Source organism: Labrus bergylta, chromosome 10 (genome assembly GCF_963930695.1).
Source record: "Labrus bergylta chromosome 10, fLabBer1.1, whole genome shotgun sequence".
Taxonomy (NCBI): Eukaryota; Metazoa; Chordata; class Actinopteri; order Labriformes; family Labridae; genus Labrus; species Labrus bergylta.
Window position 1 is genome coordinate 26,357,986 of NC_089204.1, and position 17,757 is coordinate 26,375,742.

Sequence of the window (17,757 nt, forward strand, 5' to 3'; positions counted from 1 at the left end):
CTTGACATTTATTTCTTCACCAAATGCCATTTGGTTTCATAAAACTAAATAACTGATTACACATGCCTTTCATGCACTCCCAGTATAATGGACTATGCAGAGGTTGTTACCATGACAGCAGCCTCATTCAAGAGCCTCCACTTCATTCAGCAAGCAGCATTGTTGGCATTGCATCGTCCTTTTGAAACAATGGGTGCCCAACTCGACACTTGTTGAGTCTGAATGAGAATGAGATATTATGAGCTGGTGTCCTTGCTGCGACAGGAGCAGCTCTGAGTGTTTAGTTTTTATTCCATTTAAAACCTCAGACAGAGATATTAACCTGTTTAATGCGTTTGATAGCACTACAGAGCCTAACAGTCTTGACACTTGTTATTTTTACATTGAAAAATGTCATGTTATTTTTCTGTTTTCAAGTGTAAAATAAATTGTAGATTAGATTTAAATACAGCTTCCTTAGAATAAAGTGTTGGTGCTGTAGTCGGAGTTGTTGATATACTCAATGAAAGTAGTGGTAGATGAAGTAGGTCTTTTAAATCTAACTATTGAAACAATAAAGTAATTTAAGAAGTGCTTTCATGGTTTGCTTACTAATCTTTACTAGAGGACCTATAGTGGTATATATTTTTAATGTGTCTTTTATAATGAAAAATTAAAAACAGGTTGATAATACCTCTAGCACTAAATAAAACCATGTGAGGAATTTTTAACCACTTATGAAACGGACTATAATTAAGTGTGATGCCGCTTTATGATCTACAAAAGAAATAAGACAATCAGTGATAAGAATGATAATGTGACCATCAGCAATAATATCCATGAATTCTATATTCTAATTTATAATTCTGCCTGTATCTGCTGCCATGGGGATAGGTGTCACATTAGACTTAGATTTACATCGGGGAGAATAAACAGCCTTTGTTTTACATTTTCCACAGATAATATGCACAGTGACATTAAAAAAGCAGGAATGGAATTTCTGTTAAAAAAATACTAATTATGACTGTACAGGACAAAATCAAAGAAGAGATAAGATGCATCACTTTGTCCACAGGGGGCGCCAAAATTGACACAAACCGAAAGTTACTCACAGGGGCTTTAATGGTTCCTGCATTCAGTTGCAAATGTTAAAAATAAAACATTTTGTATTCCAGAAAATAGGGTGTGAAATATTCCAGGCTTGTCCTTCATGAATGTGGAAATAAATCAACTTTTCTGTCACTTAAGAGGCTCTTAAAGTTATTTGTAAGTGTGAAACCATGTGCTTACTGAGAAGGGACAATTCGACACCTTTGAAAAGATGAGATAATCCTTTATTGATCGCCAGAGGGTAGACTTACGTTTTGCAGCAGGAAAAAAAAACAAAAACAAAAAAAAACAACAACATGGGCAATCGAGTACAAATAAAAAAATAAATAAAAATAACATGTAGTTACAACTATTTACTAGTAAGTTTAAAATAAACTGTGAACCCATTAATTGCCAAACAAACAAAAAACTATACAGGACATTCATGTTGTGGAGTAAGTGGCAAGTTAATTGGTTATGAGATAAAGGGGATTCATAGATAGGTAGGCGTACTTTATTGATCCCAAACTGAGAAATTGTGGTGTTACAGCAGCAGGTTATCAACTAATATTAAAGCAACAGAAGAATGAATACACAATAAATAAACCCTTACAAATATAAAGGAAATAATTATGTATACATACATACACATGTAGCTTAACATGACTTATAAAGTCTTAAATACAGTAAATTAAATTGTATCAGAATGTAAATATACTTAGGATAGGATACGATATGACAATACTTTATTGATCCCCAGAGGGGAAATTCGGGCGTTGCAGCAGCACAGACACATTAAACTATTCTGTTTAATGTATCTATTCTGATAAGATAAGATAGATAAAAATGAAAACAGGGGGTATATACAAGTACAAAATGAATGATGAAGTTAACTAGGCAGGGAATTGAGACAGTATTTGCAGAGAATGACAAGATAAAGTGACAAGTGATGATTAAAGTGACTTGGTATGATCAATAGCAGCAAGTAATGTAAAAACAGCAGAGAAGAGAGGCAGTGTTGTACCGAGTGCAGTTATATAATATAATATAGTGCAATATGAATATTCCTAAAAGAGCACATGTCACTCCGCTGTTCATCTCCTTACACTGGCTCCCAGTTACCGCTTGCATCAAATTTAAAACTCTGCTGCTCGCTTACAAAACAACAACAAAAACGTCTCCTCCTTACTTTAACTCTCTCATCCAGGTCTACACTCCCTCCCTCCCACTACGCTCTGCCAACGAAAGGCGTCTGATCCAACCTTCACAACAGGGTCCTAAGACGCTGACTAGACTCTTCTCCTCTGTCGCCCCCCGGTGGTGGAATGAACTTCCAAACTCCATTCGATCTGCAGAGTCCCTCTGCACCTTTAAGAAAAAGCTAAAGACCCAGCTCTTTCATGAATACCTACTAACTTAATGATGATGGTCTCCATATTATTGATGATGATGATGGTTGTGACGATGGTTTTTGTTTGATAACGACGACTTATAAGATGGTTTCTATACTGATTAGAGCTCTCAAGAACTGCCCTCAACGTTGTGCTTTGCCTCTGGTCACTTCCTGTCAGCACCTGTGTGTCCAATCAGACTCAAAGCTGATCGTTTGCTCTCACTGACATCGTTCCCTTTTTTTTCTTTGGATAAAAGATAAAAGCGGATAAAAGCGTCTGCTAAGTGAATTGTAGAATTGTATGAACAATATAGTGTAATATAATGAAATGTTATATTATATAGACTAATATAATAATATAATAAAGATATATAGAATGTACAGTATATATATATATATATATTGATGCTAAATAATAATAATAATAATAATAATAATAATGATACAATGTTAGTAATGATAACAATGAAGCAGGTCATGTGGGTAACATACTTCACTGGGAGGTAGAGGTGCAAATGTGCAAAACAGTGATTGCAGTTGTAAATGTGCAGTTACATTATATCTTAAAAGTGCAAATACAATGTGCAAAAAGATGTTTAGAAGCTTGGTAAACTTGGATTAAACATCAGATGATATAATAATAATAATAATAATAATAATGTTCTCTGTTCAGACATTTCACCCCTCTGAGCATGTTGAAGAGAGGCGCTGTGTGTCTTCAGGCTACACTCAGCTGCTACGCTACCTGTAAACACAAACCACGTGACGAGCCGCTCTGCCTGTCAGGAGCTTTTTGCAGCAGTGGGACGAATGACGGCTCAGTCAGAGGAAGTTCTGCTGGTTAGCAGCTGTGCTAGTATGTAACCTCACACGAGTTGGATCCGGCAGTTGCAGCAGTTAGTTAGAGGTAAGAGTCGCGTAATAATGAACAAATTAACGTGTCTTACTATCCATACTGCAAGTGTTGGAAAAACAAACGCATGTGGGCGGGAACATCTTGCAGCACTCCGGCTACAAACAAACTTGGTGAGGCCTATGCTAAAGCGAGCTAGCTGCAGCCTGTCTGACAGATTTTTTTTTTTAACATCAACATTAACACAATTTGAGCGACGTGTTTTAACTTTTCTAGCGCTTGTATTTATTGATAAAGATGTGCTTTGTAAAAACTGCTCCATCGTTTAGCACAACGAGTATCTACTGGTGATAACTTCCTCCACAAGTTAACGTTAGCATGCTAACGCTCTGCAGCGGATTGTTGTTAGCGGTCCTGCAGCGTTAGCATGCTAAGTGGCGAGCACCTTATTCTGAGAACGATCACTACTAATAATTACAACACCAGCGTGCTGCTTTGAAGTTTCTACAGTTTTGCTACAAACGTAACCCTGCAGTACTTAACTAAAAAACACCAAAGGTTTGTTTTTAAGTGCATAATTTTAAGGTTTTGTTAACGCGGAGCTATCAGCTCTGCAAGCTGGGCAGCATTTCCAGCTGATTGAGGCAACAGAGGAGGGAAGTTTGGAGCCAGCAGTCTCTCTATTTTCAGATTTTAAAGTTAACAGAGATGTTTTATGATGTAAAAAAATGTTGCACACGCTACATACAAACGAGCAAAATAACATATAACAGTTTTCTTTCTGTTTTGTTCCCCTGAAACTTGTAAATACCTGCTCCCTGTTTTTTTTTTTTAGGACACCTAAACCTTTAGGACACCTAAACCTCTTCTCTGAAAGTACATGCATTCATGAACTACTTCTATGGTCATGGCAGTGTTTCCTGTGCTTTCTTGTGCATTATTTGGTAATTATTTAGAGTTTGTTTACATTGAAGAGGTCAAAAAGCTCCTGCAGCTGTAGTGCTTCCCAAAGTGGGTTAGGGGGGACATCAAGAGGGGGGTCAGGACTGGAGATGCCTTCCCAAAAAAACTAATACAAATTGAAAATGATTTGAAATGCAATACGTTACCCATTCTATTTAAGATCACTGGCCCCACCACTGTTACAACTCGCCCAGAATCATTCATATTAAGATTTACTTTATTGATCCTGCAAGGGGAAATTCTGTTTTTACACTCTGTAAGTCATGAACATGCACAAACAGGATCCTATGGATCTGCTCTAATGGCACCGGCAGGCGCTCCTGAGCTGGTGGTGGGTAGGGGGTTTGGTGCCTTGCTCAAGGGCACCTTGGCAGTGCTCAGGAAGCGATCTGGTACCTCTCCAGCTACCAGACCAACTTCCATATTTGGTCCGCACCGGGACTTGAACCGGCGACCCTCCGGTTCCCAGCCCAGGTCCCTAAAGACTGAGCTACTGCCGCCCCAAAAATTACTTTTGGTTTGAAAAATAACAGTCAGAAGTTAACAAAATTATCCAAATCTGATGCAAAACTGATTCATTAAAAAAACGCTTATGAAACATTGATGTTGTAGCAGTTAGGAACCAGATGATCTCACAAGAATGCCTGACAAAAAAACAAGTGTTACAGGAAAATTATGAATTAAGTGCGACTGTTTTTTTTGTTTTTTTTGACGGGCAGTATTTTAACTGGCCCGAGCAGGCCTGGAGTCTTTCAATTACGCACCATGCCAGTTATAATGTCGAGCTCTGATTAAGTGACATTTATGCTGAAAAGAAAGTTGCGCGTAAAGAATATTCTTAAAATGTCATATTGCACATAAAAAAAACAACAATGCAGGTGTCTGCTGCTCAAAGATTCACACACCTGTGAGTCTGTTGATAACATTTTCTATGGCCACTCAGTGCTCAAGTATGAACATGGAAATAACTTGTGTTCTGCTTCTGGTCTTTCGCACAACAAATTGCTATTTCTTCTTGCTTTAAGACTCTTTTGTGTTGTTCTTTTGTGTCGCCAGTCTATTGCTAGACTATTAGTGCGTGTGTCTGGCTGTGTGCAAAGTTATATGCTTTTACCATCTCCGTTGACAGTGGGGTTTCCCCAGTCTGACTCTCTAGCACCTTAATTTTGGGGGTTGTGAGCTGAAAAGTTTGGGAACCCCTGTTTTCTTTTGACTTGTTGCCTTCATTAGATTCATCAAGCAAACCTCAAACATCATAATCTAAATGATGTTTGCAATGTGTTTCTTGATGACCCTGATGGAAGTAACATACTGAAACACGTCAGTCTTATAAAGTTGTTCTTTAAACTGCTGTTGCTGAAACTTTTTGACCTTGACAAGACTTTTTCATTCTCCATTCACCTTGGAGGTTGGTAAAGTTGTGCTAGAGAAAACTCTGCTATGCTTCTACAGGACTTAGTTTACATTACCACAGCAGAGACTCACAACGACTGATGCGTTGTACAGGACAAGATCAGCAAAAGGGATAAGATGTACATGTTTGTCCACCAGGGGAGCAGAAATCAACATAAAACCAAAGTTCCTCTTAATAGCTTTAAAATGATTTCACTCATCCCTACCTCCTCTCTGTTTTGTTTTTGATGCAGGAAGGCAGCAGCATTCATGGATATTGTGGACACCTTTAACCATCTAATACCCAGCGACCAGTTGGATGAGTCCCTGATAATAGGCCAGAATCTGGAATGTGAAGCTGGTAATGAGTTTGGGACAGGATTGCGGGTTGAAGATTCACTGAAGAACATGCTCAGTGACAAAGATCCCATGTTTGGCTGCGCAAGCGCTCAGTTCAATCTGCTGGACAATGAGGACTCCACTTTTCCGATCGCTGGCTCAACAGGTATGTAAAACAAAGCAAACTAACATATTCCACTACTAAAACTTAACAAAAGGCCATACACAAAGAGTAGAGGAAGTAGACACTATCAGCTTCTATCAACGTTTTCAATCAGCCAGACTTTTCCCCAACTTTAGCTTTGCTCAGTTTGAATTCTACTAAAGCACTAGGACGGTTTTTTAAAACATGGTGCCTGCTAGGAGTTTTATGCCAGAATATGGCTGTGGAAAATGATTTAAAGGTGTTTTTTAAAATTTCTTTTTACATGTCATTGTAATTTAGCTGGTTTCAGTTGAACTGCTTATTTTTTTATGTGTCTCTCATTTTGATACCGAGGTAGAAGTATTTATTTCTTTGGCTGTTGCAGGTCTTGAAAGTGGTTCAGCATCCGCAGGCCTCAGTAGTGAACCGACGGTTGCAGAGAAGACCCCAGGGAAGCGAGGCAGGCCGAGGAAACGTCCACTTTCATTAGAATTCGGTAGGTTGGTGCTCATTAAGCTTCTGTTTCCACAATATGACACATTGAAACAAAAGATGTTGTAACACACATTTTGTTTCTTCTTGCCTAAACAGACCCACAACCCGCTAACACACCCACCAAAGCCATGGCTCCAGGTCGACCCGGGAGAAAACCAGCCAACAGGCTACACAGGACTTCTCTTATTGGGAAAGGGATTAAAGGCCCCCAGCTGAAAGAAGAATTGATGCTAGGAGGGCGTGTCAATGTAAATGATTTTGATGGTGGATTATGGCTGAAACCCACGGTTGTATTGAGACGGTTGACCGTCACAATTGGAGGATTCAAGATTGAGCTGCTTCCTGGACCTTCTTATGTGGAAACAAGCAAGTCTTCAGGCTTTGAAGATGGATTTACTTACGGTGGGGATGTTGGGTTTGCCGTGTTGCCAGATGAAGCTGTAAATGCACAGATTCCATTTCAGGAGAATGTGTCAGAGACGGAGAAGAGCTCTGCTGATGATGCAGCCTTTGGGCTGGGTCCGTATGTGAATCCTAACGACGTGCAGACCTCCAACGGGACAGTGAAGGGGAACGCCGGTGCACAAGAGACAAAACTTGACAATCAGAAGGTTTCTGAAGAGAAGTCAGAAGTTAGTAAAGACAAACAGCCACAAAACACAGAGAATAATGGAACTAGTGTCAGTAATAAGACTGATGCTAAGGTGAAACAACAGACTGTAGTGACAACAGTGAAGCCTAAAGAAGGTGTGACCGCTAACAAGAATAAAGACTCGGTTTCAGGTAAACCAAACAACATTACAAAGGGACACAAAGTGTCCCAAAATATGCCATCCACAATCATCCAAAGAGAGGACCTGCACAAAATGAAATCCTTAAAGGATAAGAAAGGTGTTGCACCCTTGAAAAGGCCAGCAGAAATCACCCAAAGTGAGCATGCTAATAAAATGCAGAAGATACAGAGCACAGGAGAAACTAAAGTGAAGCCAAAATCGCCAATTTCACCCACTGCTGCTGTGGTGAAAAAAATCCCATCGTCCGGCAACCAGGGACCAACTAAACAAACTCCTCCTCAGAATAGCTCCAAAGCTGACCCCTCTAACCTCGCACAGGGACGTCCGGGGCATTCTTTAAAGTCTCCGGATGAAGGAGGGCAGGAGAAGGCCAAGCTGAAAAAGCCCGAAAAGATCATTCAGAGACAGAAAAGTAAAACCGCAAGAAGTATTTCTGTGGAGGAGCCGCAGCTGTTCATCCCAGACAACGCTCCTGTTTCGAGGAAGGAAAGTGCTGACGAGCAGCCTGCGAACAGTGAGAGTGTTTGGGATGGAAACAACTGTTGTGGCCTGTGCAAAAAACACCACAACAACATGTAAGTTTTCCTCTTCACTCGAAAGCTGTTTTCACACACAATCCTGAATATTTTAGGACAGCCTGCCCTTGAAGCCTTCCTGAGTTTCTTATCAGCATATGTTCCACATCGCATGAAGTTTATCCTGTCCAATGGGAGGAGGGGTGGGTGTAAACAAGACATTAAAAAAAAAAGATGCCATGTAATTCCAAGACGGCAGACGAAGCAGTTGAGTCGGAACACTTTAATGACAGATTTTGCCTTCATGTCAGTGGAGGTGTTATTTGAAGCATCGACGGTATTGGCTAAATAACAAAGGGAACATTCTGGTGAGCAGAAGAGAGTAGGAAGCTGCTTTTATTACCTTTATGACGATCCCACCAGTCACTCACCTGTTGCATGACATCATCTCCTCCTGCTTATCTGCATTGAATTTGCCTGAATATGCTCACCCCGACTGCACAGAGATATTTAACTTTGGGAAAACACCATTATTTTTATATATAGTTATAGATGAAGCTTGATGCGTTTTTTTTTTTCAAAACTGTTAAAGCATTAAGTTGTTAAATATTTTATTTACTCAGCAAAGATTGCAACATTTTTAGAAATTTCAAAACGTGTGATAATACAGATAATGATGCTTTAATGACCCAGAACTTTACCACGATTATAATCTTCTATATTTCAGTCTTTGAGCGTTTTTACATATGTCCTCTCTGAGCATCTAACACACCTCTTTATAATTCTGTATAGGTTCATGGTGGGCTGTGGTCGCTGTGACGACTGGTTCCACGGCGACTGCGTTGGTCTGGACCTGACCAAAGTGCGAGAAATGGAGGAGGAGGACCAGATGTACGTGTGCTTGAAATGTTGTGAGGAGGAAAACAAAAAAGTGGAACCAGAGCCCCCGAGTGTGTCCAAACCAGAAGTTCCAGTAAAGACTGAAGTACCAGATCAAAAGCTGCCCTCAAAGCCCAAACCAGGACCCTCCCAGACACTAACATCCGGAGGGGTCAGACCAGTACGAAAGGTAAGCAGAGTCACCATCAGTTCTTTTAACACAACTTGTTTTTTAAATCATGCTTCTGAGACATTGAAATCTTTTATATACAAAGGATCCTTTTATCTGTCCCCACAGCTAATTCATCCTCTGATTTTAATCATAGCCAAGGGTTTGTTGTGTTTTTCCTTTTCCTTTACAGAAGGCTTGCACATGGGTGTGAGGTTAACATGGTGTACTCACCAAAACTTTGTTTCACACACATAAAACTCACCCTTTATTTGTTTGTAAACCTTTGGCCAGGGCAGGTTAATGTTTTGCCACTTTTCCCCCTTATGGCTGGCAGTGTTGTTAATCCGGTTTGTTTGTTTTCCACTTCCCTCCGACTGCAGGACCCTGACAGAAGACATTCTGCAGAGGGGAGAGACTCGGCTCATAGAACAGGTATGTTTATATTAGAGATGTTCCTATCAACTAATTCAAATGTTGATTGAACACAACATTTAATCCAGATATGGAGCAGATATTTTCTGGAGCTACAGCACCAGCTGGTGGCAGCTGGCTGCATTACAGCTTACACATAACATTGAGTGGCATTGCCTGCCTGAACCAATACAAACATCAATTATTATTTTATCCGAGTAGTAATTCTGGTGCCAACTCGTAAGGGTGTCATTGTCAAATCATGAACTTCTCTAGTTTATATTTCAGGAGCTGTGGATGTTAGAATAAGTTGTCGTTGTTTTCCCCCCTTGTGTATTCTTAATGCCACATATGAATCAAGGTCAGGCTGTGTTCATTGTTATTACATTATGTAAACAAGATGACATGAAGGAAATCACTACACATCAATATATATATTTTTATACAGAGTGAAAAAAAAGGTTTTCTGTTATTCAGAGTGATATTTGCTGCAGTGTGGTTGTGTACATAAGGGTGTGACCTGTTCACTGGTACAAAAAAAACACGTACTGAAAGTGTATTTGAACTAAGATTGCACAGCTGACAGATTGATTCATAACTTCCCTTGAACCAAGAATCCTCTCCCAGGGTCCCAGGACCCTTCAGAAACTCAAGTTTACAGTGAGTTTCAAATCAATAGTGAACAGGGACGACTTTCGAGGAGTTTCAAATGCTGTTTGAAACTCCTGGCAGGAAAAAGAGCCCAATTTTTTTTAGCACCATCTCGCTGCCTCATACAGTTTTTCTTTTTGCAGACGAGGTCAGGCTGGCTTGCCAAAGGTCTTCTATAGCTACTTCTAAAAGTTGCATAACAGTTTGATTTGCACTTATTTTCATATGAAGCATCTTTGTGTGTAACATTGTGTGTGTGTGTGCCAGCTCAGTGCATATATTGTCATTCTGTCCATATAGGCTTTCACCTGAAACAAGAGACAAAGAGTAAGACGTCTTCTTCGGCTTCAAAGAAACCCGTGTCTGTGGAGGCAATCAGACGCAGCGTGCGTGACTCCCTGAAAGAAATCCTTATTCAGAGGTAAGAAGTTCACGAGCAGAAGTCATCAAAAGAAATGTCTAAATACCAAGATATAGAGTTTATTTTTATTGAAAAACTGTACAAACAATTACCTCTGTGCACCAAATGTGTAACGCTTTCTGCTTTTCCAGGTTGAAAGAGTCTGATTTAAGCATCTCTGTGGAGAGAGCTTCTGAAGTTGCCAAGAAGACAGAAAGAGAGCTTTTTCACTTGTACAAAGACACCGACAACAAATACAAGAACAAGTACAGAAGTCTAATGTTCAACCTTAAAGACACTAAAAACAATGTAAGTACCATTTTAAGCAGAAATGATCAAAGAAAAATGTCTTCGATGTAACTCTTAGATATTCTTATTTAACTTTGTTTGTTATCATTTCAGGTCCTCTTTAAGAAGGTGCTCAAGGGGGAGATTTCTCCTGCTAACCTGATACGATTGAGCCCTGAGGAATTGGCCTCAAAAGAGTTGGCTGCATGGCGACAAAGGGAGAACCGACATGTGAGTTATACTTGAATTTTATCAAACGAATTCCCTCTAATAGGCCTGCCAGTCATTCCCCTTACAGCTGATGATAATTCTTACAACAGATAGAAATGAGCTATAAGCTAACTCTTGTACATTTACATTTAATTGTGCACCATCTCTGTTAAAAATAAACAGAAATTAAAATAAGTGTGGAGTTAAGTGGCAATAATGACAATATGTTTTTGAGATTTTTTTTTCCTTTAACAAATTTCCTTTAACAAAAATTATTATTGTCACATTTTGGAAAGCAAAACTTTCACTATCTTTCTAAAAAGCCAGCCTTCATCTTTTTACAGACGATTGAGATGATTGAAAAAGAGCAGCGAGAGGTAGAGAGACGGCCGATCACGAAGATTACGCACAAAGGTGAAATTGAAATTGAAAGCCAAGAACCAGCGAAGGCACCTGAGCCTGCAGAGGTAAGCCACAAGTCCTATACAGTTCCTCATTTCTTCATGTCTACCAGCAGAAGAGTGTTGCTCATCCGCCTTTATTTCCTCTTTATTTCTCTTGTTAGGTTAAGTCTCCTCCCAGAGCAGCTGAACTGTCAGCAGAAAAACCTCCAAACACCCCGGAGCAGACGGAAGAATGTGCCAAGACGGAGAAAGACACAACCAACCAACATAAGTCCCACTTGTTTGACCTTCACTGCAAAATCTGCACCGGTAAACCATTACACCGGGAAAAAGATCTTCATCCAAGTCATCAGGCTGTCTTTTTTTTTTTCTGCTTGCAAGTCACTCTCAGTAATCAACTTCCTCTGTTCCTATTCATTAAGGCCGTATGGCGCCCCCTGCAGAAGAGGCTCCAACCAAAGTGGTCAAAGTTGCTACTACAGTTGTGAGGAGGCAGTCTACCAAAGCAGAGGAGACAAAGAGCTCAGCTACACCTGCAATGGACGACGACCTGCACCTCACAGTCTTAGAGGAGAGCTTAAGAAACGCTAAGTCGGGCTACGAAGGACGGTAAGACACTCGATGTGATGAACCTTTAATGTGATTTTAATGCATCAAGGATGTTCTTACCAGCCTGAAATTGGAAATGAATGTCAGCGGAACATAATTCTTACCTTTTTATCCAGAGCCTTTAACTATATACACTAAATCATAGAATAAAAACGGCAGAAGAGAGTTTAAATACATGAGTAATTGGCTGAAAAAATCGTTTACATTTAAAATCTCTACACAAAACTGCTGCAGAACAACTCGGGTCTTTGTACAGAAACCGATGTGGCTTCATGTTAAACTTATAATTACGGTGGAAGCAGTCTTTGATCTAGGTTATGGTGATACAATAGCAGCAGATGAATAGACCACAGGACCTTTAGAAACTGGCTCTACTAACAATTAAATACACCTTTAATTTTCATTGATTGTAATCTTCACACATTCATAAAACTGCCAAAAGTTCCAGAAATGTTTAGGGGGGAGCTGCATGTGTGAACGCAACATCTCAAATTTTTCACCCCTGATATTAGTGCACATGCTCCCCCTAATGAAATTTCCCTTGTAAGTCGGGGTTTGGATCTTTGTACACCGGGGAATATTCAGGATAATTGAAGCTGGATCCAAAGGCAACTGGACTTAGTTGAAGATCTTCGGGACGTTTCACCTCTCCTCAGAAAGGCTTCTTCTGATCTAAAGTAACGGCTGTACAGAGCTAGAAATATAAACCTCTATGGATCATTAGCATACTAAAGATCAAGGATGATCACATACGACTTGTTAGCTGCGTCGTTGACCTAGTTTCCCATCATCTGCGGGTCGCTAGGGTCACATGTTCAAGGTGGGACTTTGTTTCAGGAGAGAAATTCAAAACAGCACCGTAGGTTGGTGATAGACCACCATCCCTGTCTTACTTTACCATCCTTGATCATTAGCATGCTAATGATCCACAGAGGCTTACATTTCTAGCTCCATCCACCACTCAGTGTAGAACTGAAGAAGCCGTTCAGGGGAGAGATGAAACGACTGCAAGCTCTTCAACTAAGTCCAATCGCCTTTGGATCAAGCTTCGGTATACCATGACCTGGATGACTGAGAACCTCCAGAGACATTCAGAAAAATTAACTGGGACTAAGCAGCAGCCGTGTGATAACATATCACACAGCCAGTGCTGTGGGTGTTCATGTAATGGAGCAGCTTCATACTCTCTTATGTTCACAAACACAGTATGTTCTTTACCACTCATTTATTGATACTGTGAACATGTCCAGTTACACAACGCATTGACATAAAGGCAAAAACTGTCTTTACTCTGTCAGACTTCATCTTCTGCCATCTTAGATTCCTGCAGCATCCTTTCACGTCTTGTCTTGCCCCCCTCTGGTCAGACAGGGAAAACTTGGGACACGTGAATAAGCAACTCAGGAAGATTTAAAGGGCGGGCTTACATGACATCTTCAGCGATGCATGTGTGCAAACAGCTACTAAATATTGTATATAACAGATTTATTTTCATTATCCGTATCTCAGTATTGTTGCAAATGAGTGGAATCTCTGGATTTAAGAAGGGTTTTAGTAGGATTTAAAGCAGTTATTCATAACCCCCTGAGCCATTCTTTTCTTTTTGCAGTTTTGTTATTTGAATGACAACTTAATTTCTGTTGTTCACCACAGGTTGGATCACACAGCTGGCAGAGACGAACAGGCTGCCTTCCTGTCCAACCTGAAGTCCCTGTGGCACGGATTAATTAACATGCACTGTGTGGCAAAGTTTGACACTAAAGCTTTCCCCGTCTCCGGCATTTTGGACCACCTGACCGAAGTAAAGTGGAGCCAACTGCCTCGCACTTACAGTTCAAACAAAATCCTGCAGAATATTTGAAACAAGTGCCGTCAGTAAGTTTTCATGTCTCCTTTCAATAGGACCTTCCAGACCGCATTCAAGTGGGGGGAAGGATTAGCCCACAGACGGTGTGGGACTATTTGGAGAAGATTCGGGCAACTGGAACAAAAGTGAGTGTGGCTGCTTTCCCTCTAAAGGACTTATGCAGCCTATAGTGCAAACGCAGTCATTATATATATCAGCCACAATAACACGAGGTTCAAGAGCAGCTCGAGCTGCAGTGCAGACCATTAACACCCCCTCTTGAAAAGGCACGTTATGTATTATAGAGCAGCTTCAGGTTCTGGTCAGGTTCTCTACTGACACATGCTTTTTTTTTAATTAAAGGAGGTGTGCCTGATTCGCTTCGCCCCTGAGACGGAGGAAGATGAGATCTCCTACACTCTCCTTTATGCCTACTTCAGCAGCCGTAGGCGCTTTGGGGTGGTGTCCAATAACCTGAAAGAAGTGAAGGACATGTATCTTATTCCTTTGGGCGCCACTGAAAAAGTCCCACATCAGCTTGTTCCCTTCGACGGGCCAGGTAACACTTCATCTTTTTTTCTCTTGGATGCTTATTTTTCCTTACTCAAACATTCCTCATCCGTCAGACTCAATGAATCTCCTGATTTCACAGGTTTAGAAAACAACCGTGGCAACCTTCTCCTCGGACTCATAATCCGCCAGAGACTGAAGAGAGATTTTCTTACAGTCGACATGAATGAAACCGAGAGGGTTGTTCCTGAAATCCAGCCCATCACTCTTTCTGCGAAGGAAACCAGAGAAACGGAGAAGGAAGAGAAGTTATTCCTCTCCTCTTTGACCGCGGTGCAGAGTAAAGAGAAGGAGAAACCTCTTAACACGACTGAAGAAGTTAACGAGCCTATCACAGAGTCTTCTGAAGAACCATCTGCGTCAGAGGCCAACAGTCAGGAATCCCAAAAACCGCTGCGCTTCCTTCCGGGTGTGTTGGTAGGCTGGGGCGGGGAGCTACCACCTCTGCCAGATGTTGGATTCAAACCTGCAGCGACAGCCGACGACATCCAGAAGACCCAACCGGCCCCGAAAACAGAGGCGTCTTCTGGAAATGTGAAAAGTCCAACAGCTGTTGCGCAACGAGAGCGCTTTGTCATCAAAAAGAAAGAAGCTAAACCCGTCAAAGCCGAACCGGAGCTCCCCGCCTCGACTGATTCATCTGCTGCTAACAACTCGCCAGCCAAGAAGCCCGCGGCGGTGACCCCCGCTGCACCGGTCTCTCTGAAAGATAAGCCCACAGATGTATCGACTGAAGCGTTCCTGGCAAGCTTGTCAACAACTCCGAGTGGGATCGAAACTAGCAGCAGCAGCGCCGCCTCGGCAAACAAAGGCGATACCGGCCTCGTTTCTGAAACTGAAAAAGGAACATCTGAAGGGAATTCTTCGTCGCAGTCGCACTCCCAGGCTGCCACGGCTCACACAAACAGCTCGAAACCTCCTTTGAGTGGAATATTGAAGAAATCTTCAGCGTTTTGCAGTGCGAGTGAAGATAAAACAACGGTGCTACAGAAGGATAAAGCCAGCCACGCAGCCCCTTTGAGTCCTAAACCTGTTCCCAGCACTAGAAATATTCCAGTTACACTTTTTCACCAGGGATATTTGCAGGTTTCTCAGGCCAGAAATAAACTCGAGGAAGTAAACCAAGCAACAACACGATCATTCTTAAGTGTAAAGGAAGATCCTGGCACGTCCCAGGCGGATGCTTCAGTAACTCAGACGGCAAATCCTCCTACAGTCCAAGGACCACAAGCAGCATGTAACACAGAAGCCTCTGAGCCCCAGCACTACACAGCTGTGGCATCCGCTCCCCAAGTTGACAGCAGTGCTGTACCGATACCATCACCAGAGACTCAGGTACCTGACGGCTTCGACTCCACAACCAGCCCTCTTCCTGACACTAACTCCGACCAGGATCAGAACAACAGCGAGTCGTCCAATCAGGACAGCACCTCACACGCCATCCCCGGTCTGGAGGGCTACTCCGAACCCCCCGGCCCGCCTCCATCTCAGCTCAAAGAGTACAAGCGAGTAGAGGAGCGATACAGCGACCCGTGGGAGAGGCCACGGATCGCAGAGGAGAAAGACCACCACGGGAGGCACAGCCATCACAGGGACTCCCATCACGGGAAAAAGAGCCGACACCACGACCGGGAGCGCGAGAAAAAGCAAGACCGCAGTCATGACGATAAGTACAGAGAGAGGAGCAGACACCACGGACACTCAGACGACCGCTACGGCGAGAAGAGGAAAGAGAGGCACAGCGACGACTACAGCAGCCGCCATAAGGACCGACACAGACACAGGCGGGACTCTGATTATGAGAACGGACGCAGGAGTTCCAAAGACAGTTACTCATAATTGTGTTTTTGTTAGTTTTTAAAAAGCCCTGCCAGGGCTCTAAGAGAGACTGTTATCTTGTTGGTTACTCGGCTGGTTCAAACCACTTCGGCTGAAAACGGCTGATGGCGTTTGGTTTTGTTCACCGGTCTGCAGCTTCATTGCCATTTCCTTCCTAGAAGTTTGATTTTATGTTCTCGACAGTACAGCCAAAATGAATTCTCATTTCAAAAGGATTGTGAATCAGAGCAGCAGAGCAGGAGGAACTCAATATTGGAATATTTTTAAGTTTTTAACCTTTTATTGTAAAGAAAACAAACAAATGTGTCCATATTGAGCTGCTGTACGGACTACAAACAGTTAGTAAAGGTTTCCAGTCGCGTGCGGACCATTTGGTGAAAAGTTGCACTCAAACATTTGGCCTGAATGTAACACAGACAACACTGAACTGAGGACGGCGGTTCAAACAGCAGCTTTGCTTCTTTTTCAATTGCTTAAATATTTTATAACCTTACTTTGAATTGCAAAAGGATGTACATTTTGGCTTGTAATATACAGTAGAGATTATTTGTGCCTTTGCACTGTGTGTTTATGTACAGTTCGTAATAAAGCTAATCTTTTTTTATTATTGATTATTAAAAAAAAAAAAAACGTCCTCTTATTTCCATCAAGTTGTATTAAATGACCTGGTTACTCTAAAAGTGTGCGCATTCAATAATTTAAGACAGTCGAGCTGTTTAAAATTCACACAGGAACAGCAAAGATCTAAATTGATTTGACACATTAGACTGCTAAACGAGGGAAATGTGTCAGTCATAAAACACTGCCTAGACATGTGAAGCACGAGATGGGGAATAAAGAATTGGTGCTATACAAATAATGATTAAGGTCTCCGTAGCAACGACAAATTTCTGTCAATTTCACAATTTTTAGTCCGTGTCAACCAGTCCAGAAAAAGTCAAACAGAATGTGTGTTAGTGACAATCCTTTACATGCAAAATTGTTTTTACTGTCAGGTAGTGTTGTAGTCACACTAACCGAGAGATAGCTGAGACCGGAGTGCTCCAAGAACGAGACATTTAGGGCTCAAGACCATAACTATCACTGAAAAACCATAATCCTGTGTGCAGCAGGCGTGTCACTCACTTAGACCCTAGCACCGGGAAGGTTGCGGCTGTAATGGGGATAATAAATCTAACTATGACAAATTAATGACGAGGAAAAATAGCCTATCAGTGGTGGTCTAAATCGGTCTTGATTTAATATCTAGAGTCTGACACAAGGCCGAGTCAAAATGCCATAGAATCTGAGACGAGTCCCAGACCCTTAAAAAAGTAGCTTCGAGACAGGTCTGAAGGACATGACTGATTTTGAGTCCTACAACACTACTGTTGGGCATATGTCTGAATCATGTAACACGTGTTTGTGTGGCAAAAGACAAGATCGACAAAGATCAGACGTATCACTTCGTCCAAAGGGAACACAAAAATCATCACAAACCAGAAGTTCCTCAGGAGAACTTTAAATTGTGCTGTTACGATC

General features: G+C 41.5%; 1 protein-coding gene across 2 annotated transcripts; it reads left to right on the forward strand.

Moving 5' to 3' along the window:
• Nucleotides 1-3,229: 3,229 nt before the first annotated feature.
• Nucleotides 3,230-16,840, forward strand: phf3 (PHD finger protein 3). Of its 2 annotated transcripts, none has more exons than XM_065959488.1 (16): nucleotides 3,230-3,368; nucleotides 5,924-6,174; nucleotides 6,539-6,649; nucleotides 6,745-8,017; nucleotides 8,750-9,026; nucleotides 9,389-9,440; nucleotides 10,371-10,491; nucleotides 10,623-10,779; nucleotides 10,873-10,989; nucleotides 11,313-11,435; nucleotides 11,534-11,681; nucleotides 11,795-11,981; nucleotides 13,635-13,782; nucleotides 13,884-13,973; nucleotides 14,191-14,386; nucleotides 14,480-16,840. In XM_065959488.1, the coding sequence occupies exons 2-16, from the start codon at nucleotides 5,940-5,942 to the stop codon at nucleotides 16,234-16,236; spliced, it is 4,992 nt and encodes a 1,663-aa protein (XP_065815560.1). In that variant the 5' UTR covers nucleotides 3,230-3,368; nucleotides 5,924-5,939; the 3' UTR covers nucleotides 16,237-16,840. The 2 variants fall into 2 exon arrangements, with proteins under 2 accessions (XP_065815560.1, XP_020488448.2); XM_020632792.3 differs by having other exon boundaries at nucleotides 3,356-3,487.
• Nucleotides 16,841-17,757: the final 917 nt, after the last annotated feature.

Bases quoted from the DNA above. Each gene is read 5' to 3' on its own strand.
- phf3 (XM_065959488.1), top strand. From the start codon at position 5,940: ATGGATATTGTGGACACCTTTAACCATCTAATACCCAGCGACCAGTTG. The intron at 6,175-6,538 runs GTATGTAAAACA...TGGCTGTTGCAG, and splicing joins TCCGATCGCTGGCTCAACAG to GTCTTGAAAGTGGTTCAGCA. The intron at 11,436-11,533 runs GTAAGCCACAAG...TTCTCTTGTTAG, and splicing joins AGGCACCTGAGCCTGCAGAG to GTTAAGTCTCCTCCCAGAGC.